This window comes from Solanum dulcamara, chromosome 11, assembly GCF_947179165.1.
Source record: "Solanum dulcamara chromosome 11, daSolDulc1.2, whole genome shotgun sequence".
In the NCBI taxonomy this organism is placed as follows: domain Eukaryota; kingdom Viridiplantae; phylum Streptophyta; class Magnoliopsida; order Solanales; family Solanaceae; genus Solanum; species Solanum dulcamara.
In genome coordinates this window covers 45,938,537-45,959,244 of record NC_077247.1, presented here as the reverse complement: position 1 = coordinate 45,959,244, position 20,708 = coordinate 45,938,537, and the positions used below count along the sequence as shown (strand labels likewise).

The 20,708-nt window shown below is 34.2% G+C and overlaps 1 protein-coding gene across 3 annotated transcripts; it reads right to left on the bottom strand.

The window, feature by feature from the left end:
* Positions 1 to 806: 806 nt before the first annotated feature.
* LOC129873112 (protein HIGH CHLOROPHYLL FLUORESCENCE PHENOTYPE 173, chloroplastic) lies at positions 807 to 8,931 on the bottom strand. Of its 3 annotated transcripts, none has more exons than XM_055948121.1 (16): positions 8,787 to 8,931; positions 7,352 to 7,573; positions 7,100 to 7,261; positions 6,878 to 6,928; positions 6,401 to 6,535; positions 6,163 to 6,186; positions 5,931 to 6,042; positions 5,311 to 5,436; positions 5,146 to 5,195; positions 3,260 to 3,415; positions 3,088 to 3,183; positions 2,882 to 2,997; positions 2,607 to 2,730; positions 2,209 to 2,322; positions 1,887 to 1,967; positions 807 to 1,208 (listed from the first exon to the last, which is right to left on the bottom strand). In XM_055948121.1, exons 1-16 carry the CDS (start codon positions 8,856 to 8,858, stop codon positions 1,062 to 1,064), a joined length of 1,788 nt encoding a protein of 595 aa, XP_055804096.1. In that variant the 5' UTR covers positions 8,859 to 8,931; the 3' UTR covers positions 807 to 1,061. The 3 variants fall into 3 exon arrangements, with proteins under 3 accessions (XP_055804096.1, XP_055804098.1, XP_055804099.1); XM_055948123.1 differs by having other exon boundaries at positions 7,100 to 7,209; positions 7,417 to 7,573; positions 8,787 to 8,930; XM_055948124.1 differs by lacking the exon at positions 8,787 to 8,931 and adding an exon at positions 8,491 to 8,515 and having other exon boundaries at positions 7,417 to 7,573.
* Between the last annotated feature and the right edge of the window lie 11,777 nt (positions 8,932 to 20,708).

Sequence of the window (20,708 nt, the reverse complement as noted above, 5' to 3'; positions counted from 1 at the left end):
TGAAATTTGAAAATATTCCTTTAAAGAAAGGTCTTAAACAAATGATAAGCATTCCACAATTTTAACGATTTCAGTTTTTTGAAAAGCTATTTTAATAAAATACTTTTAAAAATAAATATTTTTTAATAGCAACGCTAAACAGACTCTTATTTCCTAATGCCTCGACAAAAACAACGGGAAGTAAAATATGGCACTGGAATTATTATGTTTTCATCATTGGTTGCAGGATGTGATGCCACCCCAAGTGATATCGTTACGTGTTTACTAAAAAGCTTTAGTAACTTGTTAGACATGTAATCATATCATGAATTTGAAATTATCATCTTAAATTAACATTTGGACATATTTTAAAATGATTACATATTCCACATTTCCCCTCAAAAAAAACACGATTTAAGATTTTAAATCATAATTTCAATTATTTTTTTAAAATACGAAATATGACACATAAGTTTATATTTTTATGAAAAAAAAGATCTATCATTTTAAATTTGCAAAAAAACATCATGTTCAACCTGAAGTGATTGTAGTACCATGTAAAAATATTATATTAAAAAATAATCAATTACTACTACTGTTGAATAGTAGATCTTTATAAAATTATATGAATTTAAAAGTTTGTAATCGCAAATAATTATTTATAAAGTGAACATGCAGATATGTGATTTATTAATGCATCGATTTAGGATATTTTGATATCTTATTTATGAACTATGATTTGCTCATTTTGTAAGATTGAATTAGAACTTGCAATTTTTTGATAGTTTTTTAACTTATGAGATTTTCATGTTTATGAGGAAAAAATATACAATTTAGGAAAACTAAATTACATGTCAAAAATATGTACAAATACACCTCTTTTGACCATGAAGATCAAATCACTTTAGTTTCTTAGTTTTAGGGGGGAGTTGGGGGATGATACAACACACCTACACCTCATGTCGTTGCAGTTTGTGAACATTGTAATCTGCTATAATATGCTAAGCAATAAGTTGAAATGTGCTTTGGAAAAATGAAACAAGCCTCATATGCTTATAAAAGTAACATACCATACTAGGTCTTTATACAGGGATAGGAGTTTTCTCTAGCCTTTCTTTCCCAGTGATGCCATCTTTCAGAGTCTTGAAGTATTCATTGTAATCTTTCTCTGGAGGAGGGTTTTCTGGATCCACCGTGTACGGCTCACTAAATGGAATGATACTTTTAACCTGCCAGAGGAAGCAGTGACAAAACAGGAAAATAGATAGATCAGATTATTGAATAATCAATTGATATAGATCACTAAGTAATTGTTTGGCGAACCTAAAATCATTGTGAGGATTTCAAACACATTGCAGGAAACTGTCTTTACTTTCACGGATGCTATATAAGTGTTGTGTATTGATTTGCAGACACAGACACAGTATAAGTTTTCATGACAGTGTCGACACTAACAGAAGAAGAAGATAGAATGGAGTACTTCGCAAGAATCTAATGAAATTCTCATAGCAGTTCTAATGAAATGATATGTACACAGTTCTGAAGATTGCTACTATTTGTCAGCACTTCCAGACTCTTAAAAAAATTTATCTGCCTCCTATCCGTATTGATTAAGACACATGAATTTGAAAAGCTGAAAATCCAAAAAAATCTGCCTAAGTTAATGCTGATCCAGATAAAGATACCTTAAAGATAGAATATGCATATACTTTTATCAACTAGCCATTGGATTAACATTAGAGGCAATACAAGCACAAGATGCAATGACTCTGGTTTATAGCTAGTAAGGATCAAGAGAAGGTAGTCATACAACATGTTTCTTGACAGACAAATATAAATTTGCAGATAGTCATAAGGAAACATCAGAAATAAGCACATATTTGTCATATTGTAAGGACAAGCACCACCTCAAATGTCTTGTCACATGCATAGGGGCTTTTCAGAGCTGCCACACATATTCGAGCAACTTCTTCACGGGATATCTTCCCCTGTACATACCAGATATAAATGTTCTCATGAGAAATTAGAAAGAAAGCTCACTGCCATCAACATTATGCAAAGTGATCTTCAGCTAGACTTTATGGAGAACATAAAAAGAATTACACAGGCTCCACAAGACTTGATAAATCAGAAAACAACTCTCTAATTCTGAGCAAATACTGTGAAATTACACAGGCTGGACAAGGTTTTATAAATCAGACGATAAATTTCTAATTTCTGAGCAAATACCGTGATATTGTCTCCTTGATCAAAAATGAGATCAGCTCCTGCAGGCTCCTCAGTTAAGGCACAAGGCCTGACTATTGTATATGGTATCCCAGATTCTCTAATCTCATCCTCTCCCTGGCACGAAACTTTATTTGTGTGAGAATAGGGATCGCAAGTAGCAGAACACTCAAGATAGAAAGAGTTCGATGTCCTTTTTCCAATCGATACTAATAACAGAATGCTCATTCTAAAGCAAGATGGAAGCTGTTATCAAATGGCATGCTCAACTGCAGGCTCTGATTTGGGACTTCATCCAGACCATTAAGCATTTCTTTTGGTGGTTAAGCATCCTAACTATTAATCATTAATAAGGCATTTATCCTCGTTTTGGAGGAAGTAGGAAAGCTCAAAGTACAAACCTTTAACTTGAATGTCAGGATGAAGCCCAATTCCTTGTTCAATCGCACAGCAGGAGGCTGTTTGCTTAAATCAATTCCTGGTCTTTCCGGTCTAGTTACACCGGCAGAACTCACATGTACAAACCTGCAGAAGAGTAGAGTTGGTACAAAATCGAAAAATCAAGGAAGAATGCTGCACTAGTTCAAGTTCAAATACAAACCAAAAGATCAAGGAAGAAAAATCCACTGCTTCAAGTTTAAAACTAACAATATAAAAGTGGGATGTAGAATCCAACCTGGGTGTTATGGGATCTTTAAGATAAGCCCGAATGCATGATACAGGAAGTTCAAAAGGACCTTCTTTGAAGGTTGGATTCAGTTTACCATCAGATTCGAATTTGCTGAACATAAGCTGAGAATTTTGAAAATAAAAAGTAAAAATGCAGAAAGCTGGTAAAGAGTCTGCAAGGATGAACAAAAGCAACTTGCTAATATAAAATACCTGTAATGACGTGATTTGACTGGGGTCAAAAGGTGGTGCATCTAGTACGGTTCGCGCACGGAATATAGGCATCAAAGAAGAAAAAGGCAAACGGACCTGGAAATGATGCGCTTAGGGTAAAGTTTAGATATGAGGAATGTTGGGTAATAGTTAAAATCCACAAGAAACTAACCGATTGCCAACCCTCAACGGTATCGAAGATCAATGTATAGCCCACAGTATCCCAATCACGGCTAGTGCGAACAATTAGCTTATAACGACGGCCATCACCTTTAAGGCGCAACTCTAAACCATCATAAGCAGAAAGGTCTTCGGGTTCGGAAAAGTTCTGCAACACATGGACAAGAGAGTTAAAAAGTAATATCTTTCCCTGATCATATTGTGATTAAGACAAAGTACAGTTAGCTCTTGGCTAAGCTACTACTCGAACTTCACTCATGAAAATTACATCTCACATGCAACTGCAATTTTGTGTTAAATTACCAGCCATAAACCCATAATGAAAAACTCTTACTGGTTAAGTCACTTTTTAGGAAATATGATTCAGCTTATTCTTGGATAACACCATGCTAATTGGGGCGAAAGTAGGAAAGGTGTAAGGATGGTAGAACCATCTTTCATGTTTGATAAAAACAAAAGTAACAGATAGGGGAGGTTGGACATCCTCCATGTTGGATATTTGTAGCATCTCTAATACAGGTAGTTTGGCATGATCATATATTTCTTTCATTTCCCAAACACTGAAAAATAAAAAGTGAATGATGAATATCCAACTAAGGAGGTAAGTCAATGAATATCTCTCAAGTCAACAGGTTGAATTTTAGTCAAATATTATGCTCTATACAGAATATAATAGCTTAAATAACCAGTAAAGTGACAGGCCTAACACAGATATTAAATACTAATACAAGATAAAGTAAAGGATTATTGCTTATGAGCTAGATTCCACTATGATTAAAGACTTAAACAACAACAACATAGACAGTGAAATCTCACAAGTGGGGTCTGGGGAGGGAAGGATGTACGTAGACCTTACCACTACCTCAAGGAGATAGAGAGGTTATTTCTGAAAGACCCTCGGCTTAAAAGTCACAATCCTAAGTAAGATAGAAAAACAATATATAGCATAATGGCAAAAAAACGAAAAGCCAATGAAATTTTTTACAAAACAAGAACAATAACGATAGCAAAGTAATGTGATAATCATAGGCAATAACAACACAACTATAAAGGCACGTCTAGACCTACGACCACCCTAAGCCGACACAAGGCAAGACACTGTTCTATCCCTACTAGCCTTCTACCTTAATCCGCGACCCCCACTCCTTTCTATTTAATGTCATGTCCTTGGTGATATGAAGTAACGTCATATCTTGTCTAATCATCTCTCCCCAATACTTTTTCGGTCTACCCCTACCCCTCTGCATAACCCCCAAATCCAACCGCTCGCACCTCTTAACTGGGGCGTCAACACCCCTCCTCTACACATGTCTAAGTCATCTCAGTCACACTTTTCTCATTTTGTCTGCCACAGAGGCCACTCCCACCTTCTCTCGAATAACCTCATTCCTAATCCTATCACTCCTAGTGTGTCCACACATCCATCTCAACATCCTCATCTCCGTAACATGCATCTTCTGAACATGAGAGTTCTATACTGGCCAGCACTCTGCTACATATAACAACATTGGTCTAACCACCATTCTGTAGAATTTACTTTTAAGTTTACGTGGTACTTTCTTATCACGTAGGACTCCAGAGGCAAGCTTCTACTTCATCCACGCTGCTCTAATGCGATGTGAGACATCATCATCGATGTTCCCACTACTCTGGATGATAGATCCAGGATATTTAAAGCTTTCTGTCTTGGGGATAGGTTGAGTGGCAAGCCTCCCTCTTAAAAAAGAACTAAAAAAAAAAGAGAGAGACAAGAACGTTCTGGGATAATGCTACTTAAAATTAATCAGTCATCAATAACTTCAAAACCAAACATGAAGTAGGAAGCGAGAAAAACAAAGTAGAAAACCAGCTTAATGATTTTCTTAGTTTTTTTTTTACCTTTGTCCTAATACTGGCAAAACCCCCATTGTTAGCAGTGGTAACAATACCTGAACAAACACGAAACAAAGTTAAATTGATGATTTAAGAATTAGATATCACCACGAACCGACAGACTTCTAACAAAGTATCACCCGGAACATTTTATCTATTAAGAAAGGTAACCTTTGAAGAGTCCTGTTGGTCCACCATTTTCCCCACCAGTTAGATCTATCTGGAATGTACTTTGACTCACTCCACCCATCACAACATCATCCAAAGCACCCCAAGGAAGTTCTTTAAATGAATTACCTGCATGGAAGTACTGAACAAAGTCAATCTATTGTATGAAACTAAACAACCTTTTATTGACGTAAACTCTGAAAATAAAGCAGTAAAAAGACGGTAAAGGGAGAGCAACTAGCCTGGGTGATTATTCCATACAAATGCGAACTTAGACACTAATCAGTCACATAAGAGCAAGAAGATTATATATTATCCCTCCGCTTGTACCCCCATTCCCTAATTGCACATTGTTATATTTTATGTAATTTAATGAAAATCATTTTCAAGTACAGTTTTTCCAGCTCTAGTATCTGCCGCCAAGATATCATGAATACACAAATAAGGGGATATAGCTCTTGACTGGAAAGAGACTTCAGTTGTTTTACTCCATGATGATATACTAAAAATCTCGCTAGATTTTCATTCTGTTCATTTTTGCAATTTGTTCTAACGTTGGTATCTGATTTTAAGAGCCAAATATAACACTTCAACAATGGATTCTTCATTCTGCAATAGCATACCTTCATATCCAAATAGTAGTTTTCCTGTGCGAAGGCCAACATTTTCTTTAACAGCATTTATTAAATTCTTCATTCCAATGTACTCCACCATTTCGGGTGAGTCACCTTTAATCTGTTCTGCCAAGTAAACAAGAATGCTTAGTGAACTGGTGCCCCAACAACAAAGTTAGCTTATAAAATTGGAAGGGAAACAGTACAATATGACTCCAAGGATAGGCAATCAGTTGGCCACCTCGGGTTCAAAGAACTTGATTCCCTGCAGATTCGCATAAAGAGTATAAGCATAAGTAAGAAGTAATATTATGTTAGGCTAAAAGATGAAACCAACGAACACATACAAGGACTAAAAAGAAAAAGAAATGATTGTAGTTTTAGGTAAAGAAGGACCGAGAGTTGAATTTTACAGCCTAGCAACAGAGTGATGTAAAGAATTCACTACAGGAGTTTGTCAAAAGTTACAGCTTATTTACCTGACTGTATTTTTCCCTGTCAGGGGTATCCCCTTCCTTTGGGCCAACAATGACAGAAACAGCATTAATTACGCTCGTTACTCCTTTGAAGTACTCAGGAAGCAGAGAGTTTGCTTTAGTAACATCTCCAACAACCTAAGATTTATTAAGTAAAAGAAAGCGTAAGTTTACTTCATTGAATATGTGTGTATCGCAACAACTGTGTGTTGGTCCTGATATGAATTTTCCATGTTGAAGTAATATTGATGAAAAAATAAACAGAAGGAAGTTCATGACAAGGACAATGAATTTGGCAGGAGCAGTTGCCTTTTCGGAGAAAAAATACAGAAAAGATCAACTGTAAAATGTAATGGAGCATCTCAGCTGTAAATCAGAGGAGAAGAATCACTTTCCGAGTCTCAAACTATATGCATACAGATAAAACCATGCTAGATATCAGAGTAGAGAGAGTGAGAATAACATGAAAATAATACTCACCAGGTCAACATCTTCACCAAGCATTCTTCTAGCCTTCTCTTCATTTCTGACCTAAAGTATTTAAGAGTGTGAAGAAGAAGGGAATTTTAGTTAAAATAGAGGGAGTGAAGATTATTCTTTTCTACTCAAGTAACATGTTTTTCCATTTAGTAAGCAAAAGAAAGAGTTATACAAATCTCAGAAAGGAAACAACTAAGGTAGAAAAGATTAGAAGAAACATACAAGTACTCGGATGGGCAATCTTTTGTTGCGTAATACATCCACCACTCTTCTCCCAACACCACCAGTGGCTCCAGTTACCAGGGTAATTCCAGAAGAATCCATCGAGTTAACTGGTTTACTAGGTGATGGACCAGTTAGTATCTCAATCAGTGATTCAAAGAACTTAAAGAAAAAGAAAAATCGGTTAGAAGTTATGAAGCGCCACGAAAAGAGTCATACGTCACTTGCCAGAAAGGAAAAAGAAAGGCCAACCTTTGCAGGGGAAGGAGGGCCATTAAAAAAATACAATGTCTTTATAAATCTGCCAAAATCCCAACCTTGTTTTCCAGCTTCTGCCAATATGGCCCCCTTAAATGTCTTCCGCTTATAAACAAAATTTTGATGTTTCTTGTTAGGTCTAGATAATGGCCAGGAAAGATGAGAAGGGGCACCTAAGGATTTCTGGGACGATCTTCCACCAATAGATGAAATACCCTGCAATGCATTACCACATACAAAGGTATAAATGGTAAAAATTAGGAAAGGCCAAGAATGGAGTAAAGGAAACACCAAAAAAAGAGAATGAAGCAATGCAGTTGTCGACAGATATATCTGAAGTCCCATTTGCACTTCAAACAAATTGCAAGTCAAAACCTTTTTCTAGTGGTTAAAATGAATCCATATTATACTCTATATTTTGGAGCTATGATATCACCAAATGCATCACAAAACCGGAAATAACTCACAAACCTTCATGGTGTGTCTAGTGGCATAGAATCTGATGTAAACAGGTTAAAAAAATTCATGTAAACAACCAAGTAGTTGGCATCAAAATGAAGTAAAAAAACACGTACCACCCTAGCAAAAAACCCTCAAGAAAAAATCATAGTTTTGATTCACATCTAATACTTTCTTCCCCCTAAAATTACATGTATTACCTCTGTTTCATTTTATACTAAGACTACTACATTATGGTTTTAACAATAGCTTCTCTATAAAAGCTGGTTTTTTTGATATTTTGCATATTTTTACGAAATAGTATGAGTGATCGATGATTCTAAGCCACCTAAAAGTAATCAGAATCCAACAACCTACAAGTAAAAAGGGACAACTGACAAGTGAGGGTTGCTCAGTTGGTTAAGCACCTCCACCCACGACCGGTAGGTCCTGGGTTCGAGTCACACTGGAAAGTGTATAAACACTATAAATCCTCCAAAATGGAGGTTAAAAAAAAAAAAGAAAAAAAAGGGACAACTCTTTTTCAAATATAGGGCTATACAAGCATGTAGATAACAAACAAAATTCATCAATATTTCATCCAGTCTTTGCTAACGAGGCAGTATGGGCAGACTTTCTATGAACTACATTTGAACAACAAATATTGGAATATAATAGTCAAATAACTAAACTACCTCGGAGTTTGTACATGTGCTTATTTATCATCAAGTCTCACCATCTATAAAGAATAAAGAATCAATTTATCAACTGCACCTAAAATTTATGTAAGCAAAAATAAAAATGAAAAGAAAAATAATAATTTTGTTTAGCCTCCCTCTACACACTAAGGATTCCCATAACACAAATAACCTGTTGCTATTAGCTAATTCACCCACTGATTACATATTCAGATAAGTATATTACAGAACAAAAAGTACACAAATATTTAAAAATTGTGCCATCTAATAAAGAAGATGTTGAAAGATTGTACCTGAAAATTCAGAATAGTTGAAGAAGAAGAAGATGATGATCGCTTTGTCACACTAAAATAACAAGATTCCATATTCCCAAGGAAACTAACTTAATTTTGCTTCAGATGAGTGCAAAAAATAAAAATTAAACAATATGTGGTTGATAAAGTGACAATTGAAGTTGTAGAATTAATTTACACCACATATTAGGAGGGAACCTTTGAATTTCTAGAAGAAAATGTGGATCGAGCCATTTACTGGATAATTTGGCCCATATTTGATTAACAGTTGAAGCCCAAAAGAGTTTACTTTTCTCATTTAAAAGCCCAAGGAAAAATACTCTCATTTAAAGTCCAAAAGTATCGGACCCAAGTTGGTTTGTGGGGTTTGGGCACGATCTCAACCTGTACATGTATATATAAAAAATGAGCAAAATACGGAGGAGGACATAGACCATAGCGTCCCAGCAGGCAGCAGCAATGAAGAATGTAACATAAGGGCTTTTCCTTTCCCTTTTCATTTTTTTAATTTGAACTGGAGGTTTTTTTCTCGATAGAATTCACAAATAGCTATCTTTTAACTATACAATTAAGAAATAACTATTAACACTTAGTTTTAAATTTTACAAGTTATTTTATTTGATGTTGCAGTGAAATTTCACTTTTGAAATTTAAAACTCTATGATGGTGACTATTTCTTAATTACAAAATTGAAAAGTGGCTAGTCCGAGTTATTGCTCCTTTTTTTATCCCCGGGGATGCTGGTGAATGAAAAACAAGTAGAATGGAAATGAGACAATGACCCCTCCCCCTCCCCCAAAAAAAAAGAGTTGAAAGAAAAAGTTTTGTTGTGCAAAAGTCTAAGATTAAAGACTGGCATGTTTTAAAATGCAGTACATCACTCTCAGAGAATTTGTGTAACTATTATATATAATACACTAATTATTACTTGTAGATTTAGTCAAGAAATGAACACATCTTGGTATTAGATACATTTTCTTTAGTTTATAATAATGGCATTATTAAAAGGAATATTAACCTAATTGGTAAATTTACTTTCATGTGATTGGGAGGTCACGATCGGTTCGAATTGTGAAAGTAGTCAGAATTACTTACAAGACAAGAAAATGATGCATACATACGATATACCATTGTGATTTGGTCCTTTTTCGAACCCCAAGCATAACAAAAGTTTAGTACACCAAACTGTCCAATAATAATGTTGCCATCTAACAATCTAAGATTGAGATTCCTTATGATGAAGCTATATATGTAATAAATTAAGTAGTATTCTAGAATAGTATATATCAAGTAAATTAATTAAGACCATCACGCTATACGCCTGTGTATTTTATTATTACTCTTCGCTTCCATTTAGTTATTGGTGGCATATTTCTTATTTATATTATTAATACAAATACAAAAAATAAACTTTCATTATTATAGATTTAACGCGTGAAAATTAACAGCTCCTTTTTTGTATATATTCCTCGCATTTGAATAGAAAATTCAGAGTCCATAGACAAATGCATATTGCTGATGAATTTTTTCTTAATTTTTCCATTAGAATATTTTAGAAACAATTTATCTAGAAAACAAATTCGTCATAAATTAGGAAATGATCACTTCTTGAGTAAGAATAGGAAAAAACATATTTCTTAAATAGTATTTTATGTTAATTGCCTCCTCCTCACATTCGACCCTCCCTCAAGTCCCCCTAAACCCCCGTGACCTCGACCCCAAGCCTCCAACTCCTACCACCTCCAGCCCATTTTATTTGTGTATGTTTTATATAAATAATCTTTAAATAATATTTTTTACTTACTTTTCAAATATTAATATTATATTTTTCTAGTTTCTACTTGATATAAACTAAGAGTTAGCCAGTCCAATAATCTTAATTTATTAATTCCAAGAACTGACCCAATTATATAGAATTATACGTATTTAACTCATGATGTATTACTTAAAGTAGAGGCATGGTCTGCATGTTGTTTTCTTGGCTATTACGAAATCATAAAAAATATACATCATTCTCATAGAATACTAACAATGGACTATTATAAATCCAATCATTAGAAGTGATGGATTTCGTCAAGGAATGAACAAAATTCTCAGGTTAAATCTCTGACGACTCTAAGATTCCTTAATTATTTAATTAGGAGCTATTTAACTATATTCAATTATACTCTTTATCCTTGTATTGTATCTAACTTAAAGAAATAAAAAGATGTAAATAAATTAAAGGATATCGTGCCTCACATGAATAGTAATTAAATATTTAATTAATTTGATTAGTCATATGAAGAATAATTTCTGTTATAATTAAGGCAGCTAGAAAGCGCCTCTTTTCTTCTTCTTCTTTGGGGTTTCAATCAGAACATAAAATATACATCAGAAAAACTAAATCTAAAAAAAATAATCTAACAGAAGATTAGCTAGTTGGCTAGATCATATTATTGATAATAAGCCTAAATATAATGTTGAAAATGTATAACTCATAGGCCATAGCTAGTTGCGTCCTTTCTTTTAACAAACAATTACTCAAATAAGAAAGTATATATAACAAGTTACTTATTACCATAATCTAAATGATCAGGATGTCATCTAAGTTGAAGGCTTCAAGCGATCATTGGAATAAATGTAATATAGTATAAAATAACCTAGAATGTGAAGCAACATCTTTTTTCAATTCCTTCTTCGTACTTGTAGTAATTAATTGATCCATATATTATCTGCCTCATTATATTTTCAGTCGATGATCATTAATTTTTCATTTTCTCTTGTTTCTTTTAAAAGAAAAGGGGACATGTGTACTTTTCACATTTTACTATCAGAATTGAGGCAACAAGTTTTACATATATAAATGAGAAGCAAGACACCTCTAAAGACAAATTTCATGCTGCCAACTCCTATATATGCCAAAAGAATTTTAGTGGCTATTCACTACCATAAATTAGTGCTTACAGCTAATTTCAAATTGCCCCGGCCCATCAATTCAGTTTTTTTTTTTGGTTTTATTCCTTAATTAATACATTAATGTGTTTTCTGTATAATTTATCTGTTAGTACACAGGATAAATTCTACAGTCCTCAATTCAAATTCACATATAAGTTGAATTGCAATAATAAATCGATACTTGTTGCACAAAATCCTATATATATGTGCTATTATCAGGAGTTAAGTCTAATTATATATTTTTATCCATCCCAAAATATGAAATATATATATAACTATGTAAATGCAACAACAACAAAAAAAACAGCACATGGAGTAAAACACAAAAGGGTAGGAAGGGAGATATATGTGTAAAGTGTATATGGTTGAAAATTGTAACAATCCAATCATGCATATTCATACTAAAAATTAAGTAATACAAAACCCATTGGGCAGCTAGTAAGAATAGCCGGAAAAATTAATTGTTGTGTCCATAAACAAGTGGACAAGGAGCCAAGTGTACAATTTTTGCCTAGCAAACCTCTCTTTTTCAATGCCGACAATTCACCCCATATTAAGACACTACAAACAAAACAAAACCTTGGGGAAAAAATGTAAGAGAAAAAGTATGTATGTGTGTCTGTTTCCCACCCCCCGCCCCCTTCCATTTTGACAATATTACAAAAGTGTGTATCTGTGTCTGTTTCCCACCCCCCACCCCCCACCCCCTTCCATTTTGACAATTTTGTAATATCACTATATGTATAAGATTTCTTCTATAATTATATTAAAGAAGGTGTAACATAAGAAGGTTGGGGTCAACGTGTAAATAACAGAACCTAGAGGCTTAGTTAGCAAAAGTTAGTTAGATGGTTAGAAGATAGTTAGAACTAGCTCTGTATATATACATGTACTGCACATTGCAGTTAATTAACAGAGTATTTTCTCTAATTCATCTCCTTTCATTCTCTCCCAATGTAGAACATTCTAGATTCATGATAGTGTTCAACAAGATATCTTCATTGATGATATCTAACATGGTATCAGAGCTTCTCAATCACTAGTGTGATTGCAATTTCGAGCTAACACATACAGAGACAGAAATTGATATAGATCAGCAATGGGAACTGTCGATAATGAGTTACTAGAAAAGCTGAGTCATAATCATCCCCTCTTTCTAATATTATTGATAATTCAGGTGTTATGCTTGTCTCTATTCAACTAACTAGAGCTGAGAACTTCTTTGTGTGGAGTGGAGCCATGCAATTTGCCATTCTAGGTCACAACAAACTGGATTAATCAATGGGTCCTGCAAAAGGGAAAATTATCGTCCAAACTTGACGAATCTGTGGGATCGATGCAATGTCATTATATTATCACGGATCATGAATTGTGTGTCAAAGAAACAACTTGGAGGCATTGTGTACTCGACTAATATTGCATCGGTATGAAAGGATCTTCGAGAACGATATGATAAAGTCGATGAATCTCGTATCTTTCAGCTTCACAAGGAAATTGCTACTATCAGTCAAGGTACGAATTCCATTTCTGTCTATTTCTCACGATTAAAAGCTCTGTGGGTAGAATTTGACAGCTTAAATCCAATTCCTCGTTGTAATTGTCAAAATTCGAGAAAATTTATAGTGTTCATGCATAATCAGAAGTTGTTATAGTTTCTTATGGGTCTAAATGAGAATTATGAACAAGTTCGAGGGCAGATTTTAATGATGATACTTCTGCCTTCATTGAATAAGGCTTATTTAATATTAGTTAAAAGAGAGAGTCAGCATACTATTTCATAAACATCTTGTAGTCAGTCTGATTTGCATGTCTTGTTCACCACTCGAAATGCACCAGCTCCACAGCCTAAACACAAATCACCACATACTTCCAGTTGTGATCCAAATGCATTCTTTGATTACTGTAAATGTAAGGGTCACACTCAAGCTATTTGTTATCAACTACATGGCTATCCTCCTAGTTATGAGAGGAGGAGAAAAGAATATCCTAACAACAATTCCTATACTAGTAAAGGAAAGTCTAAAACTGAGAGGAGAACCTATCCTACTACTAATCATGTGGTTAGTAATCCACCACCACAAAGGTACACTGGAGATATAGACTATAACTGGAGTATCAATCAAGGTAACTCTAATTTTAAAAATACTGGAAGCAGTACTGGGCAATCTGAGCATCTAGACTACAACAGAGGTATGAATGTGTTGCATGAGCAATATAATCAGATATTGCATTTGTTTGGTCGAACTAATGTGTAGGGAGGCACTGAAGCAATATTCATGTCTCATAGCAACACCACAGCAGGAGCTAATCTGGTTCAAGAAAGCTTCTCCTCAGCAGGTAATGTATTTTCTCTTACTACAGGACTTACACATGATAATTGGGTTATAGACTCTGGTGCAACCATCATATGACACATAACTCAGATTTGCTTGATCATAAAGAGCAACTATCCCAAGATACACTTAGGAGAGTACATTTGCCAAATGGTGATACTATTATTGCGACACATACAGGATCATGTAATATGACTCAACATGATCTCATCAAAAATGTTCTTCTAATTCCTGAATTTAAATTCAACCTTCTATCAGTTTATAAGATTACTAGGGATCTAAAATGTGCAGTCTCCTTCTTTTCTGACTTTGTTATCTTTCAGGACCTCTATACTGGGCAGGAGAAGGTAATTTTTGGAGAAAATGATGGCCTCCACATAGTATTTATGTGTCTTCTTCTCCATTCAACTTGTTACGCATAGATGTTTGGGGACCTTTTAAAACTCTCACATATTATGGTAATAGATTTTTTGTCATAATTATTGATGATTGTACCACAATATTGTGGGTATTTCTAATAAAATTGAAAAGTGATGTTTGTGCTGTGTTGCAAAACTTATTCCCTTTAGTTCACGCTCAATTTGGTTCATTGGTTAAGGCCATCAGAACTTATAATGGTTTCGATTTTGTTAATACTGAATATTAGTAGTTATACACTAGTATGGGTATAGTTAATCAAAGGACATGTATTCACACTCCACAGAAAAATGATGTTATCGAGAGGAAGTATAAACATATATTAGAAGTGACCAGGGCAATCAGATTTCAAGGTCATATTCCTCTCAGATTTTGGGGACATTGCATTCTCGGTGCCACTTATATCATCAACAGGTTGCCTACTCCTGTCTTACATGAAAAATCTCCATATGAAGCCTTTCACAATAGAAAACCTTTCCTCCAACATATGAGAGTCCTAGGTTGCTTGTGCTTTGCCAAAAATATGCATATTCATGACAAGTTTCTGCCTAGAAGTGTCGTTGCCACACTTATGGGGTACAGTGAACAGACTAAGGGGTATATTCTTTATGCTCTGAAAGAGGGCATTTCTTTCTCAGCATAGATGTCATTTTTAGGGAATTCATATTTTCCTTTGTTGTTCACTCATCCAGTGCAGAGCGATTATTTCCTACCACTACTACTCCTTTAGAGCATACCCCTCATTAAGCAGATTCTGCAGTTCCTAAGATACCTGCAAATCATGTGGTACCAGTTGATCCTGGTGTACCAACTTCTATAGTTTCAGCTGAGAATGATCATGCACCTGTGCTTCCTGCTTAGAGAAAGTCTCATAGGAGCCCCAAAGCACCATTGTGGTTGATGGACTATGTAGCCTCTGCTACTGTCCACTCTCCACCTCAACCATTATACTTAATTAATCAGTACCTTGGTTATGATAATCTGGCTTTCCCTTACCAAGCTTTCCTTTCCAAGTTTAGCACTGATGTTGAACCCTCAACTTTTAAGGAGGCTTGTAAGGATACAAGGTGGGTTGAAGCTATCAAGCTGAAATCGCAGCCTTGGAATCCAACAACACCTGTCAGGTTGTTCCTTTGCCTAAGCACAAAAAGGTTATTAGTGACAAATGGATTTTTAACATTAAGTATACACCTTCAAGTGAGGTTGACAAGTTTAAATCCAGACTTGTAGCAAAGGATTTCAATCAGAGAGAAGGCTTTGAATACAAAAAGACCTTCTCCCCAGTGGTGAAGATGGTCATTGTCAGAAGTGTTTTGGCCCTTGCAACTACTGACAATTGGCCCATCCATCTGATGGATGTCTCTAATGCCTTCCTTCAGGTAGATTTATTTGATGAAGTCTATATGACTCTTCTTCATGGCTTCCAAATTCCCATTGGATTTAATGTGCAGGGGGATAAAGCTGTATGTAGGATTATTAAATCCCTTTATGGACTAAAGCAAGCTCCAAGACAGTGGACTAATAAACTGATAAAGGCTCTTATCATACTTGGCTTTGTTCAAAGTCATCTAGACTACTCTTTGTTTGTTAAAAGAATTATTACAATTATTGTGTTAATCCTAGTCTATGTAGATGACATGATGATCATTGGTAATGACCTCATGCTCATTCAAGAAACCAAAAAAATTCTGCAAGATACCTTTAAGATGAAAGACCTAGGAAAACTTAGGTACTTTCTTAGAATTGAGTTTGCCATATCCCAAGAAGGCATTGTAATGGAACAGAGAAAGTACTCTCTAGAAATCATCTTTAAAGCTGGACTAGGTGCTGCCAAACCAGCCTCTACACCCCTGGATCCTAATGTTCAATTGACAACCAAAGAGTATGATGAAGCTAATGGAAAAGGGAACGATGACAAACTAATGGAAGATACCACAGTATATAGAAGATTAGTTGGTAAACTCTTGTATCTAAATGTTACCAGACCAAACATCTCTTTTGCTACACAGACTCTAAGGCAGTTCCTACATCAACCTAAACAGTCTCATCTCAATGTTGCACTCAAGGTTGTGAAATACATAAAGGGCCATCTAGGATTAGGTTTACTGTTATCCAGCAAAAGTCACAAGCAGTTAAAAATATATTGTGAGTCATACTAGGAGCTTGTTTACATACTAGAAGATCAGTCACTGGATTATGGTTAAGCTGGGAGACTGAACTAGCCCTTTTATATTGGTTATTGGAACACTAACACTTACTAAAAAGAGTTTTCCTTGGTCTATAAACGGGAAGGATGAAAGCGAGTCAGTATGCTAATTCCTCATCCGCAAATCAGCCCTTCCCGTAGGTTCTTGAATCAAACATTCGATATCCTTTTCCTTCTGCGGCGAAATGGAAGAAAAGTAATGAAACCTGCGATAAAAAACCATCGATATGTGGGGTGATCGAATCGACTCATCTACAACTCATCTTTGAAAACAAGATGCGGACTCATTGATATCTTGGAAATCTAAACAGCAGGAAATAATATCTAGAAGTTCAGCTGAAGCAAAGTATAGGAGCATGGCTAGTGCAGTAGCTAAAGTGGTATGGATAGTCAGATTGTTCAAAGAACTGGGAGCTGAGGTTCGAACACCAGTTACCATTCACAGTGACAATAAATCAGCAATTCAAATTGTTGCAAATCCTATACTATATTAAAGAACAAAACACATAAAATTGGACTGCCATTTCATCAGGGAAAAAATACAACAAGGGCTAGTTGAAAGAAAGTACCTTCATACCAAGGAGCAAGAAGCTTACATGCTAACTAAAGGACTGAGAAAGAATCAACATGAATATTTGTTATCCAAGTTTAGAGTATCAAATCTGTTCATACCCTCAAACTTGAGGGGGAGTACTAAAGAAGGTGTAACATTGGAAGGTTGGGGTTAATGTGTAAATAACAGAACCTAGAGGCTTAGTTAGCAAAAGTTAGTTAGATGGTTAGAAGGTAGTTAAAACTAATTTTGTATATATACATATATTTCACATTGAAGTTAATTAACAGACACATTGAAGTTAATTAACAGAGTGTTTTCTCTAATTCATATTCTCTCATTCTCTCTCAATGTAGAACATTCTAGATTCATGATAGTGTTCAATAAGATATCTCCATTGATGATATCTAACAAATTATTAAGTATCTATCATTCAAATTTATTGGCCTGACTAATTCATATCTATGTCATGTAGAGTCGATAAAAAGAGAAAGTGCTCTAAGAGACTTTCCATTTCCATATGATAGTCATGGCAAATGAATCGGTTGATAATTGAGCTAAATCTAGGTGTGTGTCGAAAATCAAATGAGTAGAGCTAATAAAAAAAGTTATTTAAGCTGCAATAAGTTTGATTAAAATGAGCACAACAATGAGTCGTAACCCAACCTACCCGACTATTATCAAGTTTAAATTTCTTTATTTGTTTTCTTATAATTTGTTTACTTACTTAACAAAAACTTCCTTCTTTATTATAACTTTATAAATAAATATCAAATACCAAAAATGATTTTTTGAAAAAATATTTTGAGAAGGTTTTTTATGAGTTTATTTGTGTTACATATCAACTAAATGTATTGAATTAAGCGAGCAAAAATAAGGTTAATTAATAAATAGGCATGTCAAATGGACTAATTTTATTAGTTATATTCTCAAAGCTTAAATTCGAAACTCGAGTCATGGACTCGCAGTAATAAGATTCATTGATCTTCCCTTTGTTGGAAAATCTTTAATTTAATTCTATGTATTAACGGGGATGTTCCAATTATTTTCATTCATTACAAGTCAATAGTGTCGGCCATCACCGGGCCACCTATGTTGTTTTATGCTCCTATTTATTAATTCTAGGGCCATAAAAATTCTTGTTAATTTTATGCTTGTTGAGGCACGGTCGGTCCTTATTGGACAATTGGGGCACAAATTATGGGGTAATGAAGGTAGAAATAATTTTGTGGGTTGATTTGAAGCATGTTATATGGACGTAAGATTAGGTACATTATACAGAGGAACAGTACTTCTCGAAAATTAAGTTTATATAAACAGTTTAAAAAGGAAAGTAAAGAGAGTCGACTTAATTTTAATTTTAAAAAAATGAGACTATATGTATATAATTTCTAAATAGTACAGTATAGTGTAAGGTAACTTGGTTTTATTGCATTTTCTGTTTTCAACTCTCTGAAATTGCATATACGTGCTATGTGACTAGTTTGGTTCGAGTAACCGTTGAATGAGCCCTCAAAAGCTTGAGGATTAGGCATTTGTGCTAAATCGACTCAAATCCACATTACAGTATATTTGTTTCTCTTATTTATATTATTGCTCGATTATATATACTCAAAAAATAATTAAAACAATAATATGATCTCTATGGCGTGACGTACTGAACATGTTTTGCTAGTACACTCACGAAGGAATGGCCTCCAAGTCTTAAGAAGACTAAATTGCATTGTTTTTGTCTTCCTTCTAGCTCGTAAAGACAAAAATAGAGGTAAACTAATAAAAGAATAATGAAAATTAATCAATTAAAACATTATTATACAATCGAAACAGTACCCTTGGGAATATGACAATTAAATAAAATAAAAGAACCAATCAACGCAGTACCCTTGGGAATATGACAATTAAATAAAATAAAAGAACCAATCAACGCATATGGGTTGTCACTTAAAGTGACAACCACTGCCACTATTTTAGAGAGTTTGTCTTATGGACATAATTATTATTTAAAATTTTGCAAGAAGATTTAGATCAAGGATTATCGTTGACTTTTTAATTTTAAATAAACAGGAATACCATTCAAAATACTAAGAAGGTATAAAAGAAATAGCTTGATCACTAGGGACCATACAAGTTAGCATGGCAAAAATTATATTTTCTCTTATTACTTTTCCTTATAAGACTTATTACGTGAGTGTAACTACTGGATGATTGCATGCATAAACAATAACAATATGTGATTTGTTTATTTCATTTTTCAGTTAGAAAAATTCAAATTTGTAATCCAAACTTAAGTTTAGGTAGATTTACTTAATCTAATCCCGTGAAATCTATGGTATTATTAATGGTAGGTGCTTAGAATATTTTTTAGCACAAGATCAAGGAAATTAATCATGTACTCTATGATATTGGTATATACCTAATTGACCATTTAATTTTTAAAAAAAGACGCGTGCTTAATAGTTAATATTTTTCTCTGTTGATTATTATTATTATTTAGCATATCATATCTACTTCCTAACCGGAAATGTACTTCTGTTTTTTGTTTATAATTGAAAAATACAAGAAGATTAATTCAAGCATGCCTCTAAACATTTCATGTGCTCGATTAAAAAACAAGATTGGAATGAATCCCGGAATAGAACTTTTATTTTTTATTTTCTTGATTTAGTTGGTAAGTGTTATATATTGACCAAAAGTAAATATATATATATATATATTCACGGTATGTATCGTCCGATTAGGACCAACAGATTTTACAGATTGTCTTTTTGGTCTTTGGGTTACACCATCATCCACGAGATAAAAAAATGTGTGTACCATGTGAATTTATGTTATGTCTTATGCATCTCTTTACTTTCTTCTTTCATTTTAATGTGGGATTCGCCTCAGATATCATGTGCACTATTTTTCAAAAGCTTGTCAGCCTAAAATTTTGTCAGTCCTACTCTATGATCCACCCTCATTGGCTCCCACCCCTCTTAAAGACTCCACCTTTTCATTGAGGTCTTCCCCTATCATTGTAGTGAGTGAGTGTTCGACTGAAATATAATATTTATTACGATTCAAACCCATGACACGTATTGTGCACTTTGACCTAATAGGCCTCATATATGTCTCTTAGGTTATGCCCTGATCAGGCTCAAACACAAGTGTACCATCTACTGAACCTATGTTATGCTCAATGATTTATTATATTTGGAAGGTGCTGTAAATTACAAGAGTAAATAGTCCATTTTCTCAAACAGATTGTTAAGAAAAGGGAAAGCCAGCTGTTGATTTATGTGTCTGCCGGCTTAAGCGAGGAAGTTAAATTTAAGGGAGAAATTTGTCCTAACTCTAATTAAGGTTTGAATATTTTTCTAGCTAGTACGTACTAAAACATTACTCTTATGTTCCCCCCAATAATAGTATTATTCTGACACATTTATTAAGAATTCATTTGATGGGATTAATCATATAAAGGAAATGTGACTAAATTA

What these genes read in the sequence shown, in the direction of transcription:
- LOC129873112 (XM_055948121.1), bottom strand. Translation starts at nt 8,858, where the DNA reads ATGGAATCTTGTTATTTTAGTGTGACAAAGCGATCATCATCTTCTTCT. An exon ending in ACTACTATTTGGATATGAAG is followed by an intron (nt 5,437 to 5,930) that starts GTATGCTATTGC and finishes ACTTCCATGCAG; the next exon opens with GTAATTCATTTAAAGAACTT. An exon ending in ACCAACAGGACTCTTCAAAG is followed by an intron (nt 5,196 to 5,310) that starts GTTACCTTTCTT and finishes GTGTTTGTTCAG; the next exon opens with GTATTGTTACCACTGCTAAC.